Genomic DNA, 27,749 nt, shown 5'->3' with positions numbered 1-27,749 from the left:
CCCCTTTTTCGAATCTATGTGTACAGTAATACAAACCCCTTTTTCGAATCTATGTGTACAGTAATACAAACCCCTTTTTCGAATCTATGTGTACAGTAATACAAACCCCTTTTTCGAATCTATGTGTGCAGTAATACAAACCCTTTTTCGAAATCTATGTGTACAGTAATACAAACCCCTTTTTCGAATCTATGTGTACAGTAATACAAACCCCTTTTTCGAAATCTATGTGTACAGTAATACAAACCCCTTTTTCGAATCTATGTGTACAGTAATACAAACCCCTTTTTCGAATCTATGTGTACAGTAATACAAACCCCTTTTTCGAAATCTATGTGTACAGTAATACAAACCCCTTTTTCGAATCTATGTGTACAGTAATACAAATACAAATAATGTCTTGATTAAACTGTACAAGTACCATTTTTGGAATATACCATGGTAGGTACATAAGTTTTTTTTATTTTTTGTTTATCACCATAAGTGCCAAGTGAGTGAGAGTTGAGGACATGTGTTGCATGGCTAGAAATGATACAAGAATGATACATATTCTCTGTGGGACAAAAAAAAAAGTTTCCTTACAAAATGAAAGCAAACAAACCTTTTGATTTGTTGAATGGCACATCTATGATCTCATAATTGGAAAAGCCGACCTCGGGTGACGTTAAATAGTCAGCAAAGTCGTCTGGTTTCAGTTTTATGTTGCAATAATTGTTATAAATCGTTTCCTGAAAAAAGAAAAGATACATTATAAAAGTTTTTAAAGGAGCAATAAGTAAAAAAAATATGTTATATACTTGAAAAGTAAAACATAAAATTAGTGCATGAATGAATATATATATATATATATATATATATACACACACACACACTAGCAGTTCAGCCTGGCTTTGCCCAGGCTCTATGTGTTGTTCATAACTTGCCCTATGGTTGAATACCCTTTATGTAAAATTTCAAATGTTTAAACCAGAAATTGTCTGAGTAATTTGGTAGAGACCACAGAGGTAATTTTCTTAAATTTTGACCCCATAACATTTGTTTTGGTCTCAAATCAAAATTAAAAGTTTGACTCGTGTTCAAGTTATCTACATCGCATTTTTTATAATAATGTTGCGCTACAATAAGATTTGTATATACCATGCAGTGGATATTAAAGTCTAGTTAAATGTCTCTTTCGGAGGATTTAGTGGAACTCTAGACATGTATTGCTGTAAGATGCTTAGAAACGAAACATCCGCGAAATCAGATATTAGATAGAAATATGATTGGTTGGTTTTGTTTTACGGCATATCAACCCTTTTCAGGTTATTTAATGCCAAATCCAAAGATTTGGAAGAAAAATATTTTTAATAGAATATATTTGTTGTTTTCACGTCGGTTTCTATTTAACCCATAGTTGGGACCCTAACAGGTACTACCACTCCGGGTCAGAGTGGACCTGGGAGCAATGGCAGTTAAAGGGTGGCTCCATACTCCTCAAAGCCCACAAGCTCGGGCCTCACGACTGGATATAGTTTAAGGTCATATCCAGGACCCCCATTGAGGGACTTTTACCCTCTGCAGGGGGGCAGTCGGTGTATTCTAATGCCCCACCGATAGGGCCAGATGGAAATATGTCATCGTAAAACTTACGATTTAGGACTGTATCCCCAAACTGACACGGTATGGATGATCGATTTTACGATTCAATGGACGACAGAGAATGAGTGAAAACAATTTGTTTAGACCTAAAACGTAAAGATCTGTAAGGTACACATCAAATGTGAATAAATGTGTAGCAAATTGGGAAAGGTTTAATATTTGGGGAGTGTGTGATTTATGAATAAATTCACTCAATATTAGGTTTTAAACCAACAGTATTTATGATAAAAAATATATAGATATATAGTAGTGGCTGATGGGCAGAAATCAGAGGCCCGAAGTATTAATGCTGGAGTCCCTCAGGGGTCCATCCTGGGCCCAACTCTCTTCCTTATCTACATCAATGATCTCCCAAAACATATACTTAAATCATTCATTGACATCTATGCTGATGACACGACCATCTATGGCAACACATCAAAGTCCGCAAATAACAAGGTTCTCTCTGATTCTCTCTTGAGCGCATGGTTCAGTGGGGGAAGAGGTGGCTGGTTACCTTTAATGCATCTAAAACCAAGCTCCTATCTTTACATCATCAACGCTCTGATCCCCATCTGGCGTCAATTGAAATGGATGGCTCTCGTCTAGGGGAGGCCTCGTGTTTTGATAAGCTTCTGGGTTTGACCTTTACTCCTGATCTGAAATGGAACACATACATCAAGTCTGTTGCCAAGGTCGCTGGGAAAATAGTGGGATTCTTCTACCGCTCCAGAAGATATCACACTAATGATGCAATTCTCCATCTATATAAAAGCCAAGTACGTCCAAGGATGGAGTACTGCTGCCACATCTGGGCAAGAGCTGCTAAAAACAGCCTAATATGCCTTGACAGGGCACAAGATGGACTTCGTGGCTTAGTTGGGGATGCCCTTTTCTCTTCCCTGCAACCTCTCTCCCACAGAAGAGACGTTGCGAGCCTATCTTTTTTTTATTATTTCCATGGCAAGTGCTCGTCTGAGCTCCAATCTCTGGTCCCCCCTCACCAATCTTTCACGATAAACACTCATCTAGCTTAAACCACAATCAATAATTTTCCCCACTCTTTATCTGTGCCTAAATTTAAACGTAGATTCCATGAACAAAGCTTCTGTCTTAGAACTGCACGCCTGTGGAACTCTCTACCGCTTGCCTGTTTCCCTCCTGACTACAACTCGGATGTCTTCAAGTCCAACATAAACAAATTCCTGATGAACCGCACCCTTAAGTAATGACACTTTATCAAATCCCCAATACTAACTATTACTACGATACTATCCCATTGATTACTGTACACACAATAACTCTTATCCCCGAGTGGCTTCTAGGCCTTGATAAGTAGTGACCTCCATGTAAAATAAAAAAAAAAAAAACACACACACACACACACTAGAAGATGTACCTGGCATTGGTTGGTCTTAAATGTAATGTTAAATTCCTTTAAAAAAATAAATAAATAAAGTAATAAAATACGGAAAGAAATGGAGACATGTGCATACGAGTATTATGTTATTTTTTTTTCATAAAACAGATAGAAATTTGGTCTCCCATGTACCAATTTTTCCTCCTGCGCAGATCCTATTTTCCCCCCGCACATGAAAATGTATTAAAAAGTTTTCCACATGTCTGAATATTCTATATACCAAATTTCAAGTCTGTAAATCAAAAATTTGTTAAGTATATAGGTTGAGAAGTATCCTCACACACACATTCTCAGTTATATATATATATATATATATATTAGACATTAAGAGGAGATTATAAATAGATATACAAATACCCGTTCACATACACTTTTTCACGATAAAGATAGAACCCAGAATTAGATGGAATCGAGCAATTGCATCGACAACGGACAACGCCAGACCCAAAGTGGGTTTCGATGTAAAGCATCTCATCAGTGACGTGCTCTGACATAGGCACACACTTCATGCGTGCAACGACCGGGGTTCACATCTATGTCGGAGCATGTCACTGATGTGATGCAGTTCATCGAAACCCACTTTGGGTCTGGCGTTGTCTGTTGTCGATGCAATTGCTCGAATCCATCTAATTCTGGGTTCTAGCTTTATCATGAAAAAGTGTATGTGAACGGATATATATATATATATATATATATACTAAACTTTTTAGCCTGTTAAAAATGTCCAAAAGTTATAGACTTAGGAGTGCTTTATGTCAAATTTATGGTTGGATAAGGTTAAATTTGTGTTTACTTTTTGTATTAAATACTAATCCCTAATGGATACCTTACTAATTAGTTTGCTGCACCTCCTCATGACAAAGGTCATACAAAATTTCAGGCCAATCAGTCCAGTAGTTTCTGAGAAAAAGTGGAATGGACCGACAAATAGAAATAGAAAAGAACCTACTGTTGCATTTTTTTTTCTTTCTTTTACAAGGTGGTCACCACTTATCAAGGCCTGGAAGCCACTCAGGGATAAGGGTTATTACAAGTACAGTACGCTAGTGTTGAGATTTAATAAAGTGTCTACGTAAGGGGAGGGCGGTTCATCAGGAATTTGTTTACGTTGGACTTGAAGACACCCAGGTTGTAGTCAGGTGGGAAGCAGGCTGACGGAACAGAGTTCCACAGGCGTGCAGTTCTAAGAAAGAAGCTTTGTTTATGGAAACATTTATATGCAGGGACTTTCTGTGGTGATAAAACTTCTCAAATGCACTTGTGAGGTTACGCTGTGTAAAAATTTTCTCTTTGTCAAGCTTGGACTGTCCTCTCTTTAATCAAATTTTTCCATTACTGATTTTAAATAATTATGGGAGGTAGATACAAAATCTGAATAAGAACACTCCCAGACACGTAAAGTACATCTGTGTAAAAATTCATAAAAATCAGCTCAGTCGTTTTGGAAGTCCATACGGAACAAACTCAACTCACACATAAAGTGCCTTTACATATATATATATATATTTATTTTTGGGGGGAGGGGGGGGCTTACCAGTGAATTTCGTTTTTTAATAATTCTCACTGTTCTTTAGAAAGTTGCAGTGATTTACCTTAGTTGCGATCGTTTGTTGTGACAAACCTTGCTTATGGAAATCTAGAATTTGAGCACGGTCAGCTTTGGTAAGTTTGCTTGCTTTAGGCATGGTGACATCTTTACGCAGTGATTGCTTACCTGTAACTGAACTAAAAATCAATTTATACTCTTGGCCTTATAATTTTGATCAAGTGTAAAATGTCTCATAAGAAATGTAAATTTTTGAATTACACGTTTGGAATGTAGCTTTCTTTTTTTTTTTTTTTTGTCCCCGCCCTTTTTTTTTTTTTAGGTTGTAGTAACCCGTATATATCCTGGGCCGATTTTTATGAATTTTCACATGTAATATATATATATATATATATATATATATATATATATATATATATAATATAGCATTTATGTTTATTTTATGACTGAACAGCCTGTTAGTATACATATAAGATTATAACACTAGGAACGTTGGAGTTAAAATCAATGTTTTATTCAGTAATAGTTAAAAATCAATGTTTTATTCAGTAATAGTTAAAAATCAATGTTTTATTCAGTAATAGTTAAAAATCAATGTTTTATTCAGTAATAGTTAAAAATCAATGTTTTATTCAGTAATAGTTAAAAATCAATGTTTTATTCAGTAATAGTTAAATATCAATGTTTTATTCAATAATAGTTAAAAATCAATGTTTTATTCAGTAATAGTTAAAAATCAATGTTTTATTCAGTAATAGTTAAAAATCAATGTTTTATTCAGTAATAGTTAAAAATCAATGTTTTATTCAGTAATAGTTAAAAATCAATGTTTTATTCAGTAATAGTTAAAAATCAATGTTTTATTCAGTAATAGTTAAAAATCAATGTTTTATTCAGTAATAGTTAAAAATCAATGTTTTATTCAGTAATAGTTAAAAATCAATGTTTTATTCAGTAATAGTTAAAATTTAATGTTTTATTCAATAATAGTTAAAGATCAATGTTTTATTCAATAATAGTTAAAATTTAATGTTTTATTCAGTAATAGTTAAAAATCAATGTTTTATTCAGTAATAGTTAAAAATCAATGTTTTATTCAGTAATAGTTAAAAATCAATGTTTTATTCAATAATAGTCAAAAATCAATGTTTTATTCAGTAATAGTTAAAAATCAATGTTTTATTCAGTAATAGTTAAAAATCAATGTTTTATTCAGTAATAGTTAAAAATCAATGTTTTATCCAGTAATAGTTAAAAATCAATGTTTTATTCAGTAATAGTTAAAAATCAATGTTTTATTCAGTAATAGTCAAAAATCAATGTTTTATTCAATAATAGTCAAAAATCAATGTTTTATTCAGTAATAGCTAAAATCAATGTTTTATTCAGTAATAGTTAAAATCAATGTTTTATTCAGTAATAGTCAAAATTTAATGTTTTATTCAATAATAGTTAAAATTTAATGTTTTATTCAGTAATAGTTAACAATCAATGTTTTATTCAATAATTTAATGTTTTATTCAGTAATAGTTGACAATCAATGTTTTATTCAGTAATAGTTAAAATTTAATGTTTTATTCAATAATAGTTAAAATTTAATGTTTTATTCAATAATAGTTAAAATTTAATGTTTTATTCAATAATAGTTAAAAATCAATGTTTTATTCAATAATAGTTAGAATTTAATGTTTTATTCAATAATAGTCAAAAATCAATGTTTTATTCAATAATAGTTAAAAATCAATGTTTTATTCAGTAATAGTTAAAATTTAATGTTTTATTCAATAATAGTTAAAATTTAATGTTTTATTCAATAATAGTTAAAAATCAATGTTTTATTCAATAATAGTTAAAATTTAATGTTTTATTCAATAATAGTTAAAATTTAATGTTTTATTCAGTAATAGTTAAAAATCAATGTTTTATTCAATAATAGTTAAAAATCAATGTTTTATTCAGTAATAGTTAAAAATCAATGTTTTATTCAGTAATAGTTAAAATCAATGTTTTATTCAATAATAGTTAAAAATCAATGTTTTATTCAGTAATAGTTAAAAATTAATGTTTTATTCAGTAATAGTCAAAAATCAATGTTTTATTCAATAATAGTCAAAAATCAATGTTTTATTCAGTAATAGCTAAAATCAATGTTTTATTCAGTAATAGTCAAAAATCAATGTTTTATTCAGTAATAGTTAAAATTTAATGTTTTATTCAATAATAGTTAAAATTTAATGTTTTATTCAGTAATAGTTAAAAATCAATGTTTTATTCAGTAATAGTTAAAAATCAATATTTTATTCAGTAATAGTTAAAAATCAATGTTTTATTCAGTAATAGTTAAAAATCAATGTTTTATTCAGTAATAGTTAAACATCAATGTTTTATTCAGTAATAGTCAAAAATCAATGTTTTATTCAATAATAGTCAAAAATCAATGTTTTATTCAGTAATAGTTAAAAATCAATGTTTTATTCAGTAATAGTTAAAAATCAATGTTTTATTCAGTAATAGCAAAAATCAATGTTTTATTCAGTAATAGTTAAAATCAATGTTTTATTCAGTAATAGTCAAAAATCAATGTTTTATTCAGTAATAGTTAAAATTTAATGTTTTATTCAATAATAGTTAAAATTTAATGTTTAATTCATTAATAGTTAAAAATCAATGTTTTCTTCAATAATAGTTAAAATTTAATGTTTTATTCAGTAATAGTTAAAAATCAATGTTTTATTCAATAATAGTTAAAAATCAATGCTTTATTCAGTAATAGCTAAAATCAATGTTTTATTCAATAATAGTCAAAAATCAATGTTTTATTCAATAATAGTCAAAAATCAATGTTTTATTCAGTAATAGTTAAAAATCAATTTTTTATTCAGTAATAGTTAAAAATCAATGTTTTATTCAGTAATAGTTAAAAATCAATGTTTTATTCAATAATAGTCAAAAATCAATGTTTTATTCAGTAATAGTTAAAAATCAATGTTTTATTCAGTAATAGTTAAAAATCAATGTTTTATTCAGTAATAGTTAAAATCAATGTTTTATTCAATAATAGTTAAAAATCAATGTTTTATTCAATAATAGTTAAAAATCAATGTTTTATTCAGTAATAGTTAAAAATCAATGTTTTATTCAGTAATAGTTAAAAATCAATGTTTTATTCAATAATAGTCAAAAATCAATGTTTTATTCAGTAATAGCTAAAATCAATGTTTTATTCAGTAATAGTCAAAAATCAATGTTTTATTCAGTAATAGTTAAAATTTAATGTTTTATTCAATAATAGTTAAAATTTAATGTTTTATTCAGTAATAGTTAAAAATCAATGTTTTATTCAGTAATAGTTAAAAATCAATATTTTATTCAGTAATAGTTAAAAATCAATGTTTTATTCAGTAATAGTTAAAAATCAATGTTTTATTCAGTAATAGTCAAAAATCAATGTTTTATTCAGTAATAGTTAAAAATCAATGTTTTATTCAGTAATAGTTAAACATCAATGTTTTATTCAGTAATAGTCAAAAATCAATGTTTTATTCAATAATAGTCAAAAATCAATGTTTTATTCAGTAATAGTTAAAAATCAATGTTTTATTCAGTAATAGTTAAAAATCAATGTTTTATTCAGTAATAGCAAAAATCAATGTTTTATTCAGTAATAGTTAAAATCAATGTTTTATTCAGTAATAGTCAAAAATCAATGTTTTATTCAGTAATAGTTAAAATTTAATGTTTTATTCAATAATAGTTAAAATTTAATGTTTAATTCATTAATAGTTAAAAATCAATGTTTTCTTCAATAATAGTTAAAATTTAATGTTTTATTCAGTAATAGTTAAAAATCAATGTTTTATTCAATAATAGTTAAAAATCAATGCTTTATTCAGTAATAGCTAAAATCAATGTTTTATTCAATAATAGTCAAAAATCAATGTTTTATTCAATAATAGTCAAAAATCAATGTTTTATTCAGTAATAGTTAAAAATCAATTTTTTATTCAGTAATAGTTAAAAATCAATGTTTTATTCAGTAATAGTTAAAAATCAATGTTTTATTCAATAATAGTCAAAAATCAATGTTTTATTCAGTAATAGTTAAAAATCAATGTTTTATTCAGTAATAGTTAAAAATCAATGTTTTATTCAGTAATAGTTAAAATCAATGTTTTATTCAATAATAGTTAAAAATCAATGTTTTATTCAATAATAGTTAAAAATCAATGTTTTATTCAGTAATAGTTAAAAATCAATGTTTTATTCAGTAATAGTTAAAATCAATGTTTTATTCAGTAATAGTCAAAAATCAATGTTTTATTCAGTAATAGTCAAAAATCAATGTTTTATTCAGTAATAGTCAAAAATCAATGTTTTATTCAATAATAATAACAATCAATGTTTTATTCAGTAATAGTCAAAAATCAATGTTTTATTCAGTAATAGTCAAAAATCAATGTTTTATTCAGTAATAGTCAAAAATCAATGTTTTATTCAGTAATAGTCAAAAATCAATGTTTTATTCAGTAATAGTTATAAATCAATGTTGTATTCAGTAATAGTAAAAATCAATGTTTTATTCAGTAATAGTTAAAATCAATGTTTTATTTACTAATAGGAGAAAGAAAAAGACTAACTTTTTTCATCTAGATTGATAAAAAAAAAAACCAAAAAACATGGCTGCCTCTAAAGACTAAATTTTGTTAAAATCACAGTTCTATATTTTCAAACATGTTGTGTAATACTAAAAAGATTTAAGCTTAAAATGGTTCCTCATTTAATAATTTTAAACAAAAACATTTTTAATATTATTTGAATTCTTCGGACTACTGTTCTCATCTTGAGTGTCATTTTCACGTTTCGGTCGATGTAACCTTTAGAGTTTTTAGATTTATCTTGTCAAACTCTAGAATGGTTGTCAAACTCGGGAATTTGGATGGAATTTTGAATGGATCCCCTTATTTACTTCACGGGGGTAGCATGTTCTTGTTACATCAGCCATGACTAGATAGAGGTCCTAAGCAATTCACAGTTATATTTTACGGTCGCCCACATTGAGAATTGAACATCAACTGTCAGGGAAATATCACGTTTTACAATTGATTTTTATCCCGACTGCGCCATAGGTCCTTAGTTACATTGATTAAAACGTGAAAATCATATTCAAGATGAGAACAGTAGTCCGTGGAATCTAATAATACAAATAGAAAGAATTATATTTCTAGATGAAAATAAAACATTATTAAACATGTAAATTAATAAAATAAGAAATAACCATTAGCAAACTGCCACCAATTTGTAGATAAGGCAATAAAGTAAAAGAAAGTATTTTTAAATAAAAGTTTTTATTGATGAAAAAAATTATTTAATTTTATCAACGAAAAAAATTTATTTTATTTTAGCAACGAAAAAATTTTATTTTAGCAATAAAAAAATTATTTTAGCAATAAAAAAAATTATTTTAGCAATAAAAAAAATTATTTTAGCAATAAAGAAAAATATTTCATTTTAGCAATAAAGAAAAATATTTCATTTTAGCAATAAAAAAAATATTTCATTTTAGCAATAAAAAAAATATTTCATTTTAGCAATAAAAAAAATATTTCATTTTAGCAATAAAAAAAATATTTCATTTTAGAAATAAAAAAAATATTTCATTTTAGAAATAAAAAAAATATTTCATTTTAGCAATAAAAAAAATATTTCATTTTAGCAATAAAAAAAATATTTCATTTTAGCAATAAAAAAAATATTTCATTTTAGCAATAAAAAAAATATTTCATTTTAGCAATAAAAAAAATATTTCATTTTAGCAATAAAAAAATATTCCATTTTAGCAATAAAAAAATATTCCATTTTAGCAATAAAAAATTATTTCATTTTAGCAATAAAAAAAATTATTTCATTTTAGCAATATAAAAAATTATTTCATTTTAGCAATAAAAAAAATATTTCATTTTAGCAATAAAAAAAATATTTCATTTTAGCAATAAAAAAATTATTTCATTTTAGCAATAAAAAAATATTTCATTTTAGCAATAAAAAAATATTTCATTTTAGCAATAAAAAAATATTTCATTTTAGCAATAAAAAAACAAATTTCATTTTAGCAATAAAAAACTAATTTTATTAATGTAAAAACTAATTTTATTAATGAAAAAACTAATTTTATTAATGAAAAAACTAATTTTATTAATGAAAAAATGTATTTAATTTTATTAATGAAAAAAAATGCATTTATTTGATTTTATTAATCAAAAAAAAATATATTTAATTTTATCAATGAAAAAAAATGCATTAATCAAAAAAAAATATTTAATTTTATTAATAAAAAAAATCATTAATCAAAAAAAATGTATTTAATTTTATTAATGAAAAAAAATGCATTTATTTGATTTTATTAATAAAAAAAATATATTTAATTTTATTAATGAAAAAAATGCATTAATCAAAAAAAATATATTTAATTTTATTAATGAAAAAAAATGTATTAATAAAAAATATATTTAATTTTATTAATGAAAAAATGCATTAATCAAAAAAAATATATTTAATGTTATTAATGAAAAAAAAATGCATAATCAAAAAAAAAAAAATTTTATTAATGAAAAAAAATGCATTAATCAAAAAAAATATATTTAATTTTATTAATGAAAAAAAATGCATTAATAAAAAAAAATATATTTAATTTTATTAATGAAAAAAAAAATGCATTAATCAAAAAAAATATATTTAATTTTATTAATGAAAAAAATGCATTAATAAAAAAAAATATATTTAATTTTATTAATGAAAAAAAAAATGCATTAATCAAAAAAAATATATTTAATTTTATTAATGAAAACAAAATGCATTAATCAAAAAAATATATTTAATTTTATTAATGAAAATAAAATGCATTAATTAAAAAAAATATATTTAATTTTATAAATGAAAAAAAAATGCATTAATAAAAAAATATATATTTAATTTTATTAATGAAAATAATGTATTTATTTTATAAATGAAAAAAAAAAAGAAAAAGTTGCTTACGGTAAGTCTTTTGCGTTTTTTGTATGAACTCCATGACTGCGGTTCCAGTATTAATTTTCCCCCAGGCCGCAACTGGCGATACATCCTTTTAAAAGATCGTTTCAGTGCTTCATCTCCCCAATTCAAGTGGATCCATTTAGTCAGACTCATGCACAAGATTAAATCATATTCCGCTTTCTGTAATTCAAGCAACTCGTCACTCTCCAGTACATAACTACCCTGGAAAGAAAAATTAAAAAAAAAAAAAATTTTTTAATTAAAATATCACTTGATATATTGAAAAATTTGAAAAAAAAAAAAAATTTTTTTAAATTAAAATATCAACTGATATATTGAAAAATTTGAAAAAAAAAAAAATTTTTGAAAAATTTGAAAAAAAAAAAAATTTTGAAAAATTAAAATATCACTTGATATATTGAAAAATTAAAAAAAAATTTTTTTTTAAATTAAAATATCACTTGATATATTGAAAAATAAAAAAAATAAAAAAATTAAAATATTACTTGATATATTGAAAAATTAAAAAAAAAAATTTTTTTAATTAAAATATCACTTGATATATTGAAAAATTAAAAAAAAAAAAATTTTTTTAAATTAAAATATCACTTGATATATTGAAAAATAAAAAAAAACTTTAAAAAATTAAAATATCACTTGATATATTGAAAAATTAAAAAAAAAATTTTTTTAAATTAAAATATCACTTGATATATTGAAAAATTAAAAAAAATCTTTTTTAATCAAAATATCACTTGATATATTGAAAAATAAAAAAAAACTTTAAAAAATTAAAATATCACTTGATATATTGAAAAATTAAAAAAAACATTTTTTAATTAAAATATCACTTGATATATTGAAAAATTAAAGAAAAATTTAAAATTAAAATATCACTTAATATATAAAAAAATTAAAAAAAAAATTTTTTTAATTAAAATATCACTTGATATATTGAAAAAAAAAAAAAAAATTTTAAATTAAAATATCACTTGATATATTGAAAAATTAAAAAAAAAATTAAAATATCACTTGATATATTGAAAAATTAAAAAAAAAAATTAAAATATCACTTGATATATTGAAAAATTAAAAAAAATTTTTTTAAATTAAAATATCACTTGATATATTGAAAAATTAAAAAAAATTTTTTTAAATTAAAATATCACTTGATATATTGAAAAATTAAAAAAAAATTTTTTAAATTAAAATATCACTTGATATATTGAAAAATTAAAAAAAAAAAATTAAAATATCACTTGATATATTGAAAAATTAAAAAAAAAAAAAAAAAAAAATTAAAATATCACTTGATATATCTCCTAGACAATATTTTGATATTGCTTGCGTGTTAGTTTCTTCCTCATAGGTTCTGAAACGGCTGAGCTTATCTTTAGCAAATTTCACACAAAGCTAATTTATATGTCTGGCAGCGTTCTTAGATATGTTTTATACAGAAATTCATCTGATAAGTATCGAGAAAAAAAAAATCCGATCTTAAAAATAGATTTTCTCTCTTATATATAAAAAAAAAGAATAATTTTTAAAGGGGAATGTTTTACGTTACACTGACAAGGGAGGTCATAAAATTTCAGCAAATCATTTCTAAAGTAATAAATCTGTTTTTTTTTTTTATATATAAAAGTCACTTTGTGTGTGTGTTAGTTTCTTCCTCATAGGTTCTGAAACAGTTAAGCTTATCTTTAGCAAATTTCATATGAAGCAAATTTATATGTCTGGCAGTGTTCTTAGATATGTTTTGTACAGAAATTCATCCGATAAGTATCGAAAATCGAAAAAAAAAAAAAAAGAAGTTTTTCTCTCTTCTAGATAAAAAAGTATAAACAGTGTCAGTGTATTTCATGTTTTTAAATTTTTGAGATGCGGATTGATTATGTATTATATTTCTTTGGACTACTGTTCTCATCTTGAGATTTTTTTTTACGTTTCCATCAATGTAACCTCAGATTTGTTAACTGATGTCTAACATAAACTGAATGAACATAACTGGTGACAACTGAGTCGGAGATAATATATATATTTTCTATCCCCATATATAATATTTTGATTGCAGAAATTCCCCTTTGGAGCAAAGTAGTGTAGGTTTGCAACAATAGATGCCACACACAAATTTATTATGTCTGGGCTATTAGCAACTCTCTTATGCAACTTTAGAACGACATTTTAGGCTCATTTAGTTGTTATGATAAAATCCTAAATTTATCCTAGGAGGAACATCATCACAATCACAACCATCTTTAGAAGAGGTAGTTCCTATTTTTCCCTCTAAATAACAAGTTCTCCTACCACCCCCAGTCATCACCGGGAGGAATTCTGCACTTTTGAGAGATATGGGGCTTCACCCTTTGTAACTAGATCATTAACTTATTGATATAACAATCTTTCCCTCTTTTGTTTTTAAAAATAATAAAGTCTCCCAGACTAATTCCACTCCTTCTGATTGGATTAGCTCTGGCCATTCCTATATTCTAGATTAACGGTATTAACATGGAAAACGAACGCTAATGTACAATTCAAACATGGTGTCACAATGATACCTACTTTTGCCCTTTGAGTAAATTGCTCACTCACTTCGTACATTTGTTCCAGTAATTAATTATATCATTTCCAAACATAGTTACGTTTTCTTTTTAGGTACTTTATTTAAATAGATTTTAACTAAACCTGTGCAATCTATTATGATCGTTGCCTATTTATGAATGAACATTTCAGCAATATTGACTGAATTCTCTCGCTATATATATTCTTCCCAACTCTCTCTTTCTCTCTCTCTCGCTTTGAAGACAAAACAACAAACTTGCACAATCTATTACAATCATCGCTGATTGTCATAGGACATTTTTTGCTTACGATATGAAGAACTTATGATTTATTACACAAAAGATAATATTAACTATCCACATAATAACATATAATAAAAACAAAATATAATAAAAATAATTATTAATATAATCAATAATTATAATATTAATTATAAAAATAAAATATAAAAATAATTATTAATATAATAATAATGATAATATTAACTATCCACATGACATAATAAAAACAAAATATAATAATTATGATGATAATATTAATTATTCAAATAATAACATGTAATAAAAATAAAATATAATAAAAATAATTATTAATATAATTAATAATTATTTTTATTATATTAATTATCCAAATAATAACATAATAAAAATAAAGTATAATAAAAATAAATATAATTAATAATTATAATATTAATTATCCAAATAACATATAAAAATTAAATATAATAAAAATAAAATAATTAATAATTATAATAATATTAATTATCCAAATAATAACATAATGAAAATAAAATGTAAAAATAATTACTAATATAATCAATAATTATAACAAAATAAAAATACTTAAATTATATAATATAAAATAAAATAAATTACTTAATTAAAAGGAAATAACAATAAAAGATTATATAAAATAATACAAAAGTATTACTTAAAAATTTGAATGTAAAACGTTTTTTTTTAGCGTCTCTGGAAATTTTCAAAAGCTAGAACAGAAAAATATTCTTTTTCTGCTTCTCGAGAACATTCTCTAGCAACAACTATAAATAGCGAATGATTGCTATTTATAGTCAGTTATAATACAGCAGTGGGACGCGTTCACAGGTGACCAGACCTTATGACTCCGCCCGAAGAACTCACAAGAAAAAATTTGAGTTGTTAAATAACAGATGAACTGGACAACAAGATACAGAGAAAAAAATCTATCAATAACTGGTAAATATAGATTTTTTTTTCTGAATTATATTTGACCAAAAGCATTTATATCTAAAATATAAAAAAAAACAATTACTTCAATCAAAAGGGAAATAACTAGAAAACAGAGTTATTCCCCTTTGCACTGCTACGATTGTAAAAGCTTATTAGTAATTTGCATCCTTTCTATTTTGTTTTCTTTTTCTTTGTAATAAAATTCCTTTTACAAATTATCTTTTTTTTCACCCTTTTTATTTTTAATTAATGTCTGCGGCATTCCATTAACCCTAGACTAGGACACAAAAACCGTAACACCGATTAAAAAAATAAAAAATAAAAACGTTTCCGTAATATCATCTACTGGTTTCTCTCGCTGTATGTACTCTTCACATTTTAAAACTGTTAAACTATTTTTATACTTTTTTTTTTTTTTTACATGGTGGTCACCACTTATCAAGGCCCGGAAGCCACTCAGGGACAAAGGTTATTGCAAGTACAGTACGTTGGTGTGGAGATTTGATGAAGTGTTTACTTAAGGGGGCGGTTTATTAGGAATTTGTAAACGTTGGACTTGAACACATCCAAGTTGTAGTCAAGTGAGAAGCAGGCTGACGGAACATCGTTCCACAGGCGTGCAGTTCTAAGAAAGAACCTTTGTTCATGGAATCCACGTTTTTGATTTAGGCACAAATAAAGAGTGGGGAAATTTTTCACAGTGGATTCTGCTAGACGGGTGTTTTTCGTGAAAGATTGGTGAGGGGGGACCAGAGATTGGAGTTCAGACGAGCACCTGCCATGGAAATAACAATAAAACAAGGATAGGCTCACAGGTTGCAGGGTAGAGAAAAGGGCATCCCCCACTAAGCCACAAAGTCTATTTTGTACTCTGTCAAGGCAGGATAGGCTGTTTTTAGCAGCTCCTGCCCAGATATGGCAGCAGTATTCCATCCTTGGACGTACTTGGCTTTTATATAGATAGAGAATTGCATCAGTAGTGAGATATCTTCTGGAGCGGTAGAAGGATCCCACCATCTTTCCAGCGACCTTGGCAACAAACTTGATGTACGTGTTCCATTTCAGATCAGGAGTAAAGGTCATACTTAACTATATTTTATGTTTTTTTTTTTTTTGTTTCACCACTCTTATAATAAAAAAACATAAAAATATGTAAACATTTTTAGCAATTGACTTTTTTTTTTAGTTTTTTTTTTTACTGCATATCTTTTCAAACAACCATGTTTATTTAAGTTAATATCTTATATATTTTGTCAAACTGTTTAAATATTTTCCATTTTTTGCTTCCATACCTCAATTGACAGACGTGTATGTGTACTTGAAAGTTAGGGTTTGGTTTTAGTCACAATTACCAATGTTTTACACCAATTACCTACGCTACAGTTTTAATGTAAACTAGACTATGTTATATTAGCTATGGAATTCATGTAAGAGTGTGAGACTTGTGATGTAAAGAAAAGTTTTTTGTGACATAACAGAAACATTTCTATGAAAGTATATTAAAATGAAAAAAGAATGTAGATAGATTTCTATGAGTCGTTCTATTATTATAATTGATTAACTTTTGAAAAAGAAATTTTAGTTACTGAATTATAGGTAAATGTGCACTGAACAGATACCATAATGTTATAGTTAAATTCAAATTTTGATATATCTGCTTTTTTTTTTTTTTTTACATTGTTCATTTCTGTATTGCATTTAAATTATTTTAAACCCCACTCTTCCAATGTTAAATAATAATTTCGAAATAATAACATTAATATTTCAGTGTGCAGGTTATGCACAACCAGATGTCATAAACCGGAAAGTGGGTTACATACATCATTACAAGGTCATTTTTTTTTGGTAGGGGGTTAAATTGTACATTAGGTCCACCTCCACAATTTTCTTTAGAATGACTACTTTTAAAGGTTTTCGACTATGCTGATTAAGAAAATCTTATTCAAATTTTGAATTACTTTTTTTTTTTTTTACATAAACATCACCACTTATCAAGGCCAAGAGGCCACTCAAGGATAAGGATTAAAGAGTGTACAGTAGACATTGGATAATATAGTAATCATTAGTAATGAAAATTTGTTAAATTTGATAACTTATATAGAACGGCTCATCAAGAACTTATTTATGTTAGACTTGAACACAACCATATTGTAGTCAGCCGGAAAACGGAAGACAATTCCACAGGCGTGCAGTTCTAAGAAAGAAGCTTTGTTCATGGAATCTACATTTAGGTTTAGGCACAGATAAAGAGTGGGGGGAATTATTGATAGTGTGTACAGCTAGACGAGTGTTTCTTGTGAAAGTTTGGCGAGGGGGGACCATAGATTGAAGCTCAGTTGAACACCTTCCATGAAAATAACGATACATCAGAGACAAACTCGCAACATCTCTTCTGTGAGATAGAGGTTGTAAGGAAGAGAAAAGGACATCTCCTACGAGGCTACGAAGTCTATTTTGAACTCTGTCAAGGCAGGACAAGTCCTTTCTAGCAGCTCCTGCCCAGATGTGGCAACAATATTCCATCCTTGGACCTACCTGGCTCTTATATAGATAGAGAATAGCATCAGCAGTGAGATATTTACCGGATCGATAGAAAGATCCCACCATTTTTCCAGCGGCCTTGGCAACAGATTTGATGTACGTGTTCCATTACAGACTGGATAGAGGTCCTAAGCAATTCGCAATTGTATTTTTCGGTCGCCCACACTGAGGATTGAACCTTTAACCTTCAGGAGAAAGTCACTTTTACAATTGATTTTACCAAGTACTCTAACCACTGTGCCACGGGTTCTTATTTTTAATGTTTAAAAAATATTTAAATCATTTAGATTTTCTTTTTAATATTCTGACACAAATTTTTACTCGAATGACCTGAAAGTTTCATCTCTCTGTTGCAGATATTAACAGTATTGGACTAAGAAAGCAAACCCTGTCATGGACGTGGGTCAAAAGCAGAAATATGTTATTGAATTTCTGGCAAAATGCATAGAGAATGGAGGCGACTATGTAGAAAAAAAAATTTCTGTAGCAGAAAAGGTTGTTCGTTTTAATGGTACCACTCCTGTCTTCAGAACTCTTCAACATTTTGAGGAAAAAAAAAAAAAAAAAAAAGGCTTTACTTTTGGAACGATCTTTGCAAATAAATAAAAAAAAAAAGAGATAGAAAATATAAGATAGAAAAGGTTTATAAAAGGAGAAATAAAAACAAAACAGATTAAAATACAGAATTTACAATGCCATAACTGACTAGTCTTATATATCTATAAAAGTGAATGTGTCTGTGTGTGTACATTTTCCTACACAATAACTCTGTCAATTTTAAGTCTACAGACTCAAAATTTGATATACAGGGTATTGAGATTTGGGAAAATCTTTGTGATCTATTTTTGGCCAGAAATTTGGCTGTTAAGAGGTCAAAGTTCAACAATTTGACCTTTGTAAACTCTACCAAACTCCTCCGCCAATTTTGGGTCTAAACACTTGAAATCTTAGATATAGGTTCCTTGGACATGGATCTAAATTAATAACTTGATTTGAGACCAAAACAATAAATGCTAAGGGGTCATAATAGGGGTCAAAGTTAAAAAAAATTAACCGTTTTTTTTTTTTTGGAGGGGGGGGGGTGCTTTTTTCGCCGATATTTTCGATAGTCATCTTCTCTTTTCGATTGTCTAGCCTTAGTTAAAACATAAGTCACTTCTGGTTTGGCGGTGCTCGTAACAGCAAAGACGTCAGGTTTTTTCCCCCGTTCTTTTCCTCCTTCACCATACGGGTTCGAACCTACCTTCCTACTACCACTTTTTTTTTTTTTTTTGCTCAACACACACATCCAAACACCCAGGCAACGCCAGGCTGAAATGCTAGTTATAAGAAAAAAGAAGAAAAGATGACAGAATGGGGAAGCGTATGAGAGAGAGCTTGGGGAGTAAGAACGGAACAATAATCTTCTTTTAATCCTCATGTTTTTTTTTTTTGGTCCCCCGACAAAAGGAGGGTGGACCTGTAAATTCACCCTTGTTCAATTGTATGTCCGCACCTTTTTCAATAACTACACCTTGGATTTTTTTCGAAATCTTGCACCAACATTAAACATGATATGAGTAAAAAAATAACAGAACGGATTTTCTGGAATAAGGGGTGCCTTTCGTGTTAAAATGGCTAAAATTGACACTTTTGTGCTTATTAAAAAAAAAAAAAAAAAAAAAAAAAAATGATGCCTTGGATTTTTATAAAACTTTCTGAAAAGTTGTAACTAACTGATTTCTATATAGCTTTGCTTGTCTATATTTCGCGATAACTCTTGGGTGTGCCCCAGGGTTTCTTTTAGGGCTAATAAAAAACACCCCATACAGTGGTTCATTTGCTTACGACATAAGTCTCTTTTTTCTTCTTCTTAACAATAGTGTTCATTTTTTTTTTTTCATTTCTTTTTCTCTTTATTCTCTTATTCCCGCACTTTTCTCAATAACTACGCCTTGGAATTTTTGGGAATTTTGCACAAACATTAAACATGATATGAGTAAAAAAGTAACAAAACGGATTTTCCGAAAAAAAAAAAAAAACTTTGGTTACCTCCCTAGAAGTGCCTTTCGGGTTAAAATGGCTAAAATTGACACTTTTGTGCTTATCAAAAAAAAAAAATTAAAAAAAAAAAATGATGCCTTGGATTTTTATAAAACTTTCTGAAAAGTTGTAACTAAATTCCTGCTTTCCGGCTGACTACAATATGGTTGTGTTCAAGTCTAAAGTAAATAAGTTCTTGATGAGCCGTTCCATATAAGTTATTAAATTTACCAAATTTTCATTACTAATGATTACTATATTGACCAACTTCTACTGTACACTCTTTAACCCTTATCCTTGAGTGGCCTCTGGGCCTTGATAATGTGGTGATGCCTTTGTAAAAAAAAAAAAAAAAAAAAAAAAACTGATTTCTATATAATTTTGTTTGTCTATGTTTCGCGATAACTCTTGGGTGTGCCCCAGGGTTTCTTTTAGGGCTAATAAAAAACACTCCATTAATTCTTTGACCGTCAACTAAGTTGGGTTTTTTTTTTGCAAGGAGAGATCACTTGTGCCAACTTTTTTGTAAGTCATTCATGCCTAGCGTTCTCAACATCAAAAAATTCCTCTATTCTAAGAATAACAAATACGTTCAAAATCAACTTCATTTTTCTCATTGTTTTATACGGTCCCGAGCAACGCCGGGTAGCCCTAGTTAATAATGACAGGAGTTCCCTGGGGTCAACAAAAACGGTCTTCTCATGACGAGCAGTTCTACGCATATGCCAGATGACGGCATTACCTGATTTACTTTAAATAGTTGAAAAACTGAACAAATTTCATGTATGGCATGTTAGGTCAGTCGATTAGCGCGTTGGTTCATTATCTTAACGTTTTGGGTTTTGAATCGTGGTGTGAAATGTCTTTTTTTTTTTTCGATTTTTTAAATTTAAATATTGAACCAGTGTTATTTAAGCCATTTTTCACGTAACGTTCGTTTTTCTGTTTTTTTTTTCACTTCGCTTATCCACCCTCGACCACACACCAAAAAAACGGGTACCCACCGATTTTTTAAATTTTAATATCGAAACAGGCTTATTTAAGCCATTTTTCACGTGTTCGTTTTTCTGTTTTCATCGTTCGTTTGCCTTACGTTAGTTTTTTTTGTGTTTTTTTCCTGCTTAAGTGTTAACGTTGTTTTCTTTTTTTACTTCGCTTATAACAAACAAACCTGGTCATTGATGTCGTCGTCGTCATAACGACTTCTGGGCGCACACCTGTCAATTTGGTTCTTACTTAAATAAATTCAAACATTTTTCACTAACTCATTCTGGCTGGCGGATTTTAGTTTCAAACTTCGCCACAGGGCTTCCGGTTCTTTTTTATTTAACACCACACACACCTACAAGCACCTGGGCAACACCGGGTACCCCTGCTAGTTTATAATATAAAATAGAGATCTACAAAATCTTAACATATTCAGTTTTATCAAAAAAATTAAAATAAAATCATCAAATTCATAATGTGAATAGTAATCCAATCTCCTGTTATGACATGACCCTAAATGAGTATTATTTGTCGTATTTTATTTAAAAATGTGCAACAAATAAATCCCAGACAATGCCAAGTACAACTGCTATTCTAAATTTTGTTTTAATAACATAGAAACTAGAAGGACCTGTGTAAATTCCACAGGGGACTCATTCATATGTAATATATTGATGTTGGCATTCTGTAGATGTTCAGTGTAAATGGAGACGCTCTGATATTATTGTAGCTCTTTTGTTAAAACTGCAAAAGTATTCATCTAAGCTAGCAGTGACATCCGGCAAAGCCCGGTCGTAAAGTACGCTTAAATATGATACTTTAATTCTTGCAGATTTCGTATATATTATTATAGAGTTAATGTTCTATCGATTTTTATATATTATAAAGTTGCAGTTTCAAAAATTAAAAATATATTTATATGACTTGGGTTCATCAGCTTGAATTGAAACCGAATCTTAAACTTATATATATATATATATATATATATATATATATATAACTTTAGCTCCTTCAGCTATAATCGAAACCAAAACTTATCAAGAATTTTTGATAAAATTATAAAAAAAAAATAAAATCGATTACTAAGGTGCCATCAGCTAAAATTGAAACCGAAACCAAGACTTATGAAGAATTCTTAAAAAAAAAAAAAAAAAAAAAAAAAAAAAAAAAAAAAAACAGATTATTGGAGTGCCATTAGCTATAATCGAAACCGAAACTTATGAAAAATTCTTGGTAAAATTATTTATTACAAGAAATGGAAGTACATCAGCTTTGATCAATGCGGTGAAAACCGTCATATCAGACAATTGTTATTCATTTGGACACCCCCATTTTTTATGGGGAGCTGGTTTTCAACCCAACAATTTTGGGCAAACAAAAAAAAAAAACAAAAAAAAAACTTAAATGGGGGATTGATGTTTGACCTCATTAAATTTGCTCCATTCTCATTCCCCTACCTTCTTAGCGTCGAGGTAAGTCATCACGCTTATTTTTTTTTCGCTTTCACCTCAAGGATTTGGGTTCGAGCCTGCCTCCTTCCCCAAAACTTTTTTTTTTTTTTTTTTTTCAAATACCCGGGCAACGCCGAGCAACCCCAGCTAAGAATTTTTAACATTGTTCATTTTGCATCGTGTTTGTTTTTTTTTTTTTGCTTTTTTTCATCACGTTCGCTGTTTTTTTGTTTTGTTTTTTTATGATTTTTTTTTAAGAAGTTCTAACAGTTTTTTTTTTTTAATAATATTTAAACAGGGTTATCACTTTTCTTTGCTTTGATTTACCCCCCCTCCCCCACCACTAAACACCCGGGCAACGTCAGGCACCCCGGCTAGTCTTCTATAAAAGTAAAAATGTAATCTAATGTGCTTACTTATAAACTAATACCGCTATGAAATGTATTAGACCGTAATTTAGCAAAATAGCAGCAGAAACAGGTATGTCATCGTGTTATGTGTATTATACGTCCTGACACGCACACACAAAAACTAGATGAGTCACGTTAAAATAGACATTAAGGGATCTGAGGACAATAGTCCGTTAGATATGCAGTTAGATATTAATTTATTTATTCCAGACTATTATTCTCATCTTTCTTAGTTGTTTCACAATGTTTCAGCCAACTATTCCTCTGGCCTTCGTTAGGTGGTAACCACAACGGGATAGGAACTCCGAATCTTAACTGCGTTCTCAGCAATTACTGCCATCCATAGTTGTTGTCTCACCACGTTTTGGCCAAGTAAGCCTCTGGCCGGCTTTGGGTAGGATTGAAACCGCTATTCAAACAATTCTTACCTGGAACGGTAGAGATTCAACATCTCTATCCGTTGCACCACGATTGAGCAATCAATCGCTTAAAATTAAACTTATATTGTTTGTCTGGTTCTTCCCCACCACACCAAACGCTTATTCATAATATAACACATATACTAATACCGCCATGAAATTTATTAGACGTTAATTTGGCAAAGTAGCAGCAGAAACAGGTATGTCATCGTGTTACGCGAATTATATGTCCTGACACGCATGCACAAAATCTAGAGTCACGTTAAAATAGACATTAAGCGATCCGAGGACAACAGTCCGTTAGATAAGCAGCCATATTAACACACACACTCACGTTTTTCAACATTTTTCTTTTAGTGTTACAAAAAAGATTTCTTTGTGTGTACAAATCGTCACGTGTTATTATTCAAAGTACTTGTATAATAACACGTTAAGATTTTTACGGACAAATAAATTTCTTTGGTAACACTAAAAGAGAGACTGCACTAGCGTGATCCCCACCCTTCCCAGAAAAGCAATAAACGAGAGAAAGAGGGGGGAGGGGGTCATTTTCTTTGCATTCTAATCTTTGAAGCTCTTAATATGCCTCATGGGACGAGGGAGGTTGCGGTGGGGAGGTGTCAAACAGAATTCATTCAACATTTAACCCTTTATATGACCAGGTTGAACTTATTTAGTCGTCAATAAATTAATATGATGGCATAAATAAAGTGGGAATTGATTCAAACACGCCTTGTACGTATTAGTTCAGTATCTGGATAGATGCTAGATATTTCCAGATTGCAACTGTCCATTTCTTACATTCAGTATGTCGCCATTTGTCTCAGAGAGTGGAGGATTTCGTTTGTTGTCATAAACACACTTTTTTCAAGCACTATGGATAATAATCAAGTTAAGTTAATGAAATGCGAAATTCTCAGTGGTAGTTTGACTATTGAACTTCATGATTTTTTTTTAGTTTGAAGACAATCATAGTATCATTACACTTTAAACTAAATTAAATCTATATATATATATAAAAGGCAAAATGTGTGTGACAATTTCGTGTATGTCTCGCAAAGGCTTTTCTCGCACGCGCTCCCGGGGGGGGGGGGGGGTTACTACTGCTTAGAACTGTTTATATACTCCCTATATAATAATATCTACAATTTGGGAAAGCGTGTAGCGTCTAGATTTATTTATTTTTTTTTTTATTACATTTTCACCCCAAACAAGGCACATTGCCACTTTGGTGTAGGGGGCTACTATCAGGGGAAACATCTACTGGGGTGCTATGTAGGGATTTGGGCAGCGAGATGTTGGCTCACGTTGCACTTGAACTTATGCATGTCAGTACAGTTGGGGAAGCAGTGACCTGGAATGGAATTCCAAAGTCTAGCAGTTCTGGGGAAGAAACTACTTACAAAATTATTGCTATTTTGGCTTCTCGCGTGTTCTCGGCATCGCACCGGGAAACGTCCAGAAGCAACCAGCTTTGATCAATCTTGTATATCAGACAATTGCTGTTCAATCTGGATAATTGGGAGCTGGTTTCCCCCTCCCCTCCCCAACATCTGTTGAGGAAAAAAAAAGTCAAATTTTGGTAAACAAACCCAAACACTGCCTCGCAGCAAAAGTTAACTGCGTGACTTCTATTTGACCTTCTTCATTAGGTCAAATGGAAGCAGCAAAGTTCGGACACCTGTTTTTAATAGTTCAATAAATAAATTCAAACGTGTCTCCGTTGTATGTCACAGTGGCCCAATGGTTAACGTCACACGTTTTTTTTTCACACTTTAATTTTCAACTTTGCCTCAAGGGTTCGGGTTCAATCCTCATACTCACCTACTAAAACTTTTTTTTATTTTCGTTTAGTTTGATTTACCCAAAACCACACCTCAAAACCCCCGGGCATCGCCGGGTACCCCCTGCTAGTTAACACTAAATGACAAATGTCTATATTCCAAATTTCATGATGCTGACCATCTTACAACTTATTCCTCTAATTATGCTGATATTTACAATTCTTGAGAGTAATTGTTTCGTATGAATCTATTTTGCCCTTAGAAGAAATAGCAACTATCAATCCAGCAAAAGAAAATAAAACGCATCTGGGCATGTTTACAAAATCTGAAAATTGGAAGAGAAGTTGCAATTACCTTTTATTTTTATCCTTTATTACGCCATTTTTTTTTTTTTTTAAATTAACAATAAATATTTTTTCATTACCTACATCATAATTCAGGTCATAAATGGTTAAATATATTTTAATTCATGCATTATTTTTTATTTATTAGTACAGATCCAATTCTCTATTGAATATTATAGTGTACCTAATATATTGTACTGATTTCAAAAGCTTAAGAAAAAATTACTTTAGCGCCATCAGCTAAAATTGAAACCAAAACATCTAGTACTCCAGATCCAGCCGTGTTTCTTACTCTTTGAGCTATCGACAGATAAAGATTTGAAATTAAACCACTTCAATCTATGAATGGATTTGTGCAAAAGCAAGTTGGAATGAACATTTTGCCGACATAATTCTGTACGCGCGTTAATCATCCAAACAAAGATCTAACTCATCATAAACCATCCTTATCTTCTCCGAGATAAAGAGAAGGATAGCCTTGGGATGGGCAGCTTTTAAGAAATTGGAGAATATCATGAGAAGCCGAAAAGCAAGTATGTCAATCAAAGGGAAGATCTTTAATGAATGTGTACTACCTGTCATGATTTACAGTCGTGAAACATAGGCCCTGACGACTCGCCAAAGTAAAATCTTGGCAGTGGCACAAAAGATGGAGAGGATAATGTTAGGCATCTTCTATATATATAAAAGCCAAACGTCTGTGTGTATGTATGTTTGTTTGTAACGCTAAAACTTTTGAAAGACGAAACCAAACTTGACAAATTTGGTATCATATCGAAACCCCATCACCCGGATGACAAATATCGAAATTTCACGTCAAACGGACCACTAGAAGTTGGTCAACTGATCAGTTATCTTCGAGGGGGGCCCCCCAAAAAAACCTGTCATTATTATCTATATATATAAAAGACAAATGTTTGTTTGTAACGCTAAAACTTGAGATGAAAGATTCCTCTCCCCTAAGAATAAAACATATGTTCAATATCTGCTTTTGTTTTTTCATTGTTTATATGGTCCCGAGCAACGCCGGGTAGCCCTGCTAGTCTATATATATAAAAGCCAAACGTCTGTGTGTATGTATGTATGTAATGTTAGGCATCTTCTATATATATAAAAGCCAAACGTCTGTGTGTATGTATGTTTGTTTGTAACGCTAAAACTTTTGAAAGACGAAACCAAACTTGACAAATTTGGTATCATATCGAAACCCCATCACCCGGATGACAAATATCGAAATTTCACGTCAAACGGACCACTAGAAGTTGGTCAACTGATCAGTTATCTTCGAGGGGGGCCCCCAAAAACCTGTCATTATCTATATATATAAAAGACAAATGTTTGTTTGTAACGCTAAAACTTGAGATAAAAGATTCCTCTCCCCTAAGAATAAAACATATGTTCAATATCTGCTTTTGTTTTTTCATTGTTTATACGGTCCCGAGCAACGCCGGGTAGCCCTGCTAGTCTATAATATAAATCTCACCTGTGTTTAAATGTATGTACGTATGTATGTATGTATGTCTACCTAAAACTTTTGACAGAGGCGATGGATTTTCATGCGATTGGTATTGTTTTGAAACTCAACCCTTCGGACGACAAATATCGAAAAAATTGGCCCAAAACATTAAAACCTTCACTCTCAACTGGGCATTTCTCTACAGGGAGGGTCGCTTTTTTTTGCCGATATTTTTGATTGACTAGCTTTAATTTAAACCTTTGCCACTTCCGGTTTGGCGACGGATGCAACAACAAAGAAGTCACATTTTTTTTTTTTTTTTTTTTTTTTTTTACATTCTTTTCCGCCTTTGGGGTACGGGTTCAATCCTGCCTGCCGACTACCGTTTTTTTTTTTTTACTCAACACACACCTCCAAACACCCGGGCAACGCCAGGCACCCACGCAAGTTATTCCATAAAACAGAAAGACAAATATCTGGATCTGCCAACAAACAAGAGTTATTGTCATCAATAGTGCCATCAAGACATCCAAACACAAATGGGCAGTGCACGTAGCCAGACATAACAGCTGCCATCAGGACAATTGAATGGACACCTTGTGAATATAAGAGGCCAAAGGGAAGACTAAAAATGAAATGGAAAATGACCTGATACAGCACATGGGTCCCACATGGCAGCGGATGGCTCAGGACAGAGATAGTTAAATGGATATAGTTTTTGAAACAATCATACACTTATTCGGATTTTGTTTTGTTTCTCCTTTTGAAGCATTTTTTATAATTTCCCAATTATTGATCTTTTATCCTTTTACTTAGTAATATTTTGGAAAAAAGGATTCCAGCAGAGTGCTCTATTATAAGAGGGAAAAAAAATTTCAAAATAAGCTTGGAATGTTTATATTTTTATTTCAGAAAGTTTACATGAAATAAGTCATCAGTACCGTTGGTTT

At 29.1% G+C, this 27,749-nt stretch overlaps 1 protein-coding gene across 2 annotated transcripts in view; it reads right to left on the bottom strand.

Moving 5' to 3' along the window:
- Positions 1-27,749, bottom strand: part of LOC145269117 (7SK snRNA methylphosphate capping enzyme-like) — a 54,489-nt gene that overhangs the window by 6,252 nt on the left and 20,488 nt on the right. For both annotated transcript variants that reach the window (XM_080124710.1, XM_080124709.1), the window contains 2 exons: positions 11,619-11,837; positions 602-728 (listed from right to left, as the gene is read on the bottom strand). In XM_080124710.1, the coding sequence (XP_079980836.1) occupies positions 602-728; positions 11,619-11,837 (346 nt within the window). The remainder of the gene's footprint in view (positions 1-601; positions 729-11,618; positions 11,838-27,749) is intronic.

The sequence above is a fragment of the Euprymna scolopes genome, chromosome 45, assembly GCF_053919585.1.
Source record: "Euprymna scolopes isolate OS-2025 chromosome 45, ASM5391958v1, whole genome shotgun sequence".
Classification (NCBI taxonomy): Eukaryota; Metazoa; Mollusca; class Cephalopoda; order Sepiida; family Sepiolidae; genus Euprymna; species Euprymna scolopes.
This window is presented reverse-complemented; position numbering and strand designations above follow the sequence as displayed.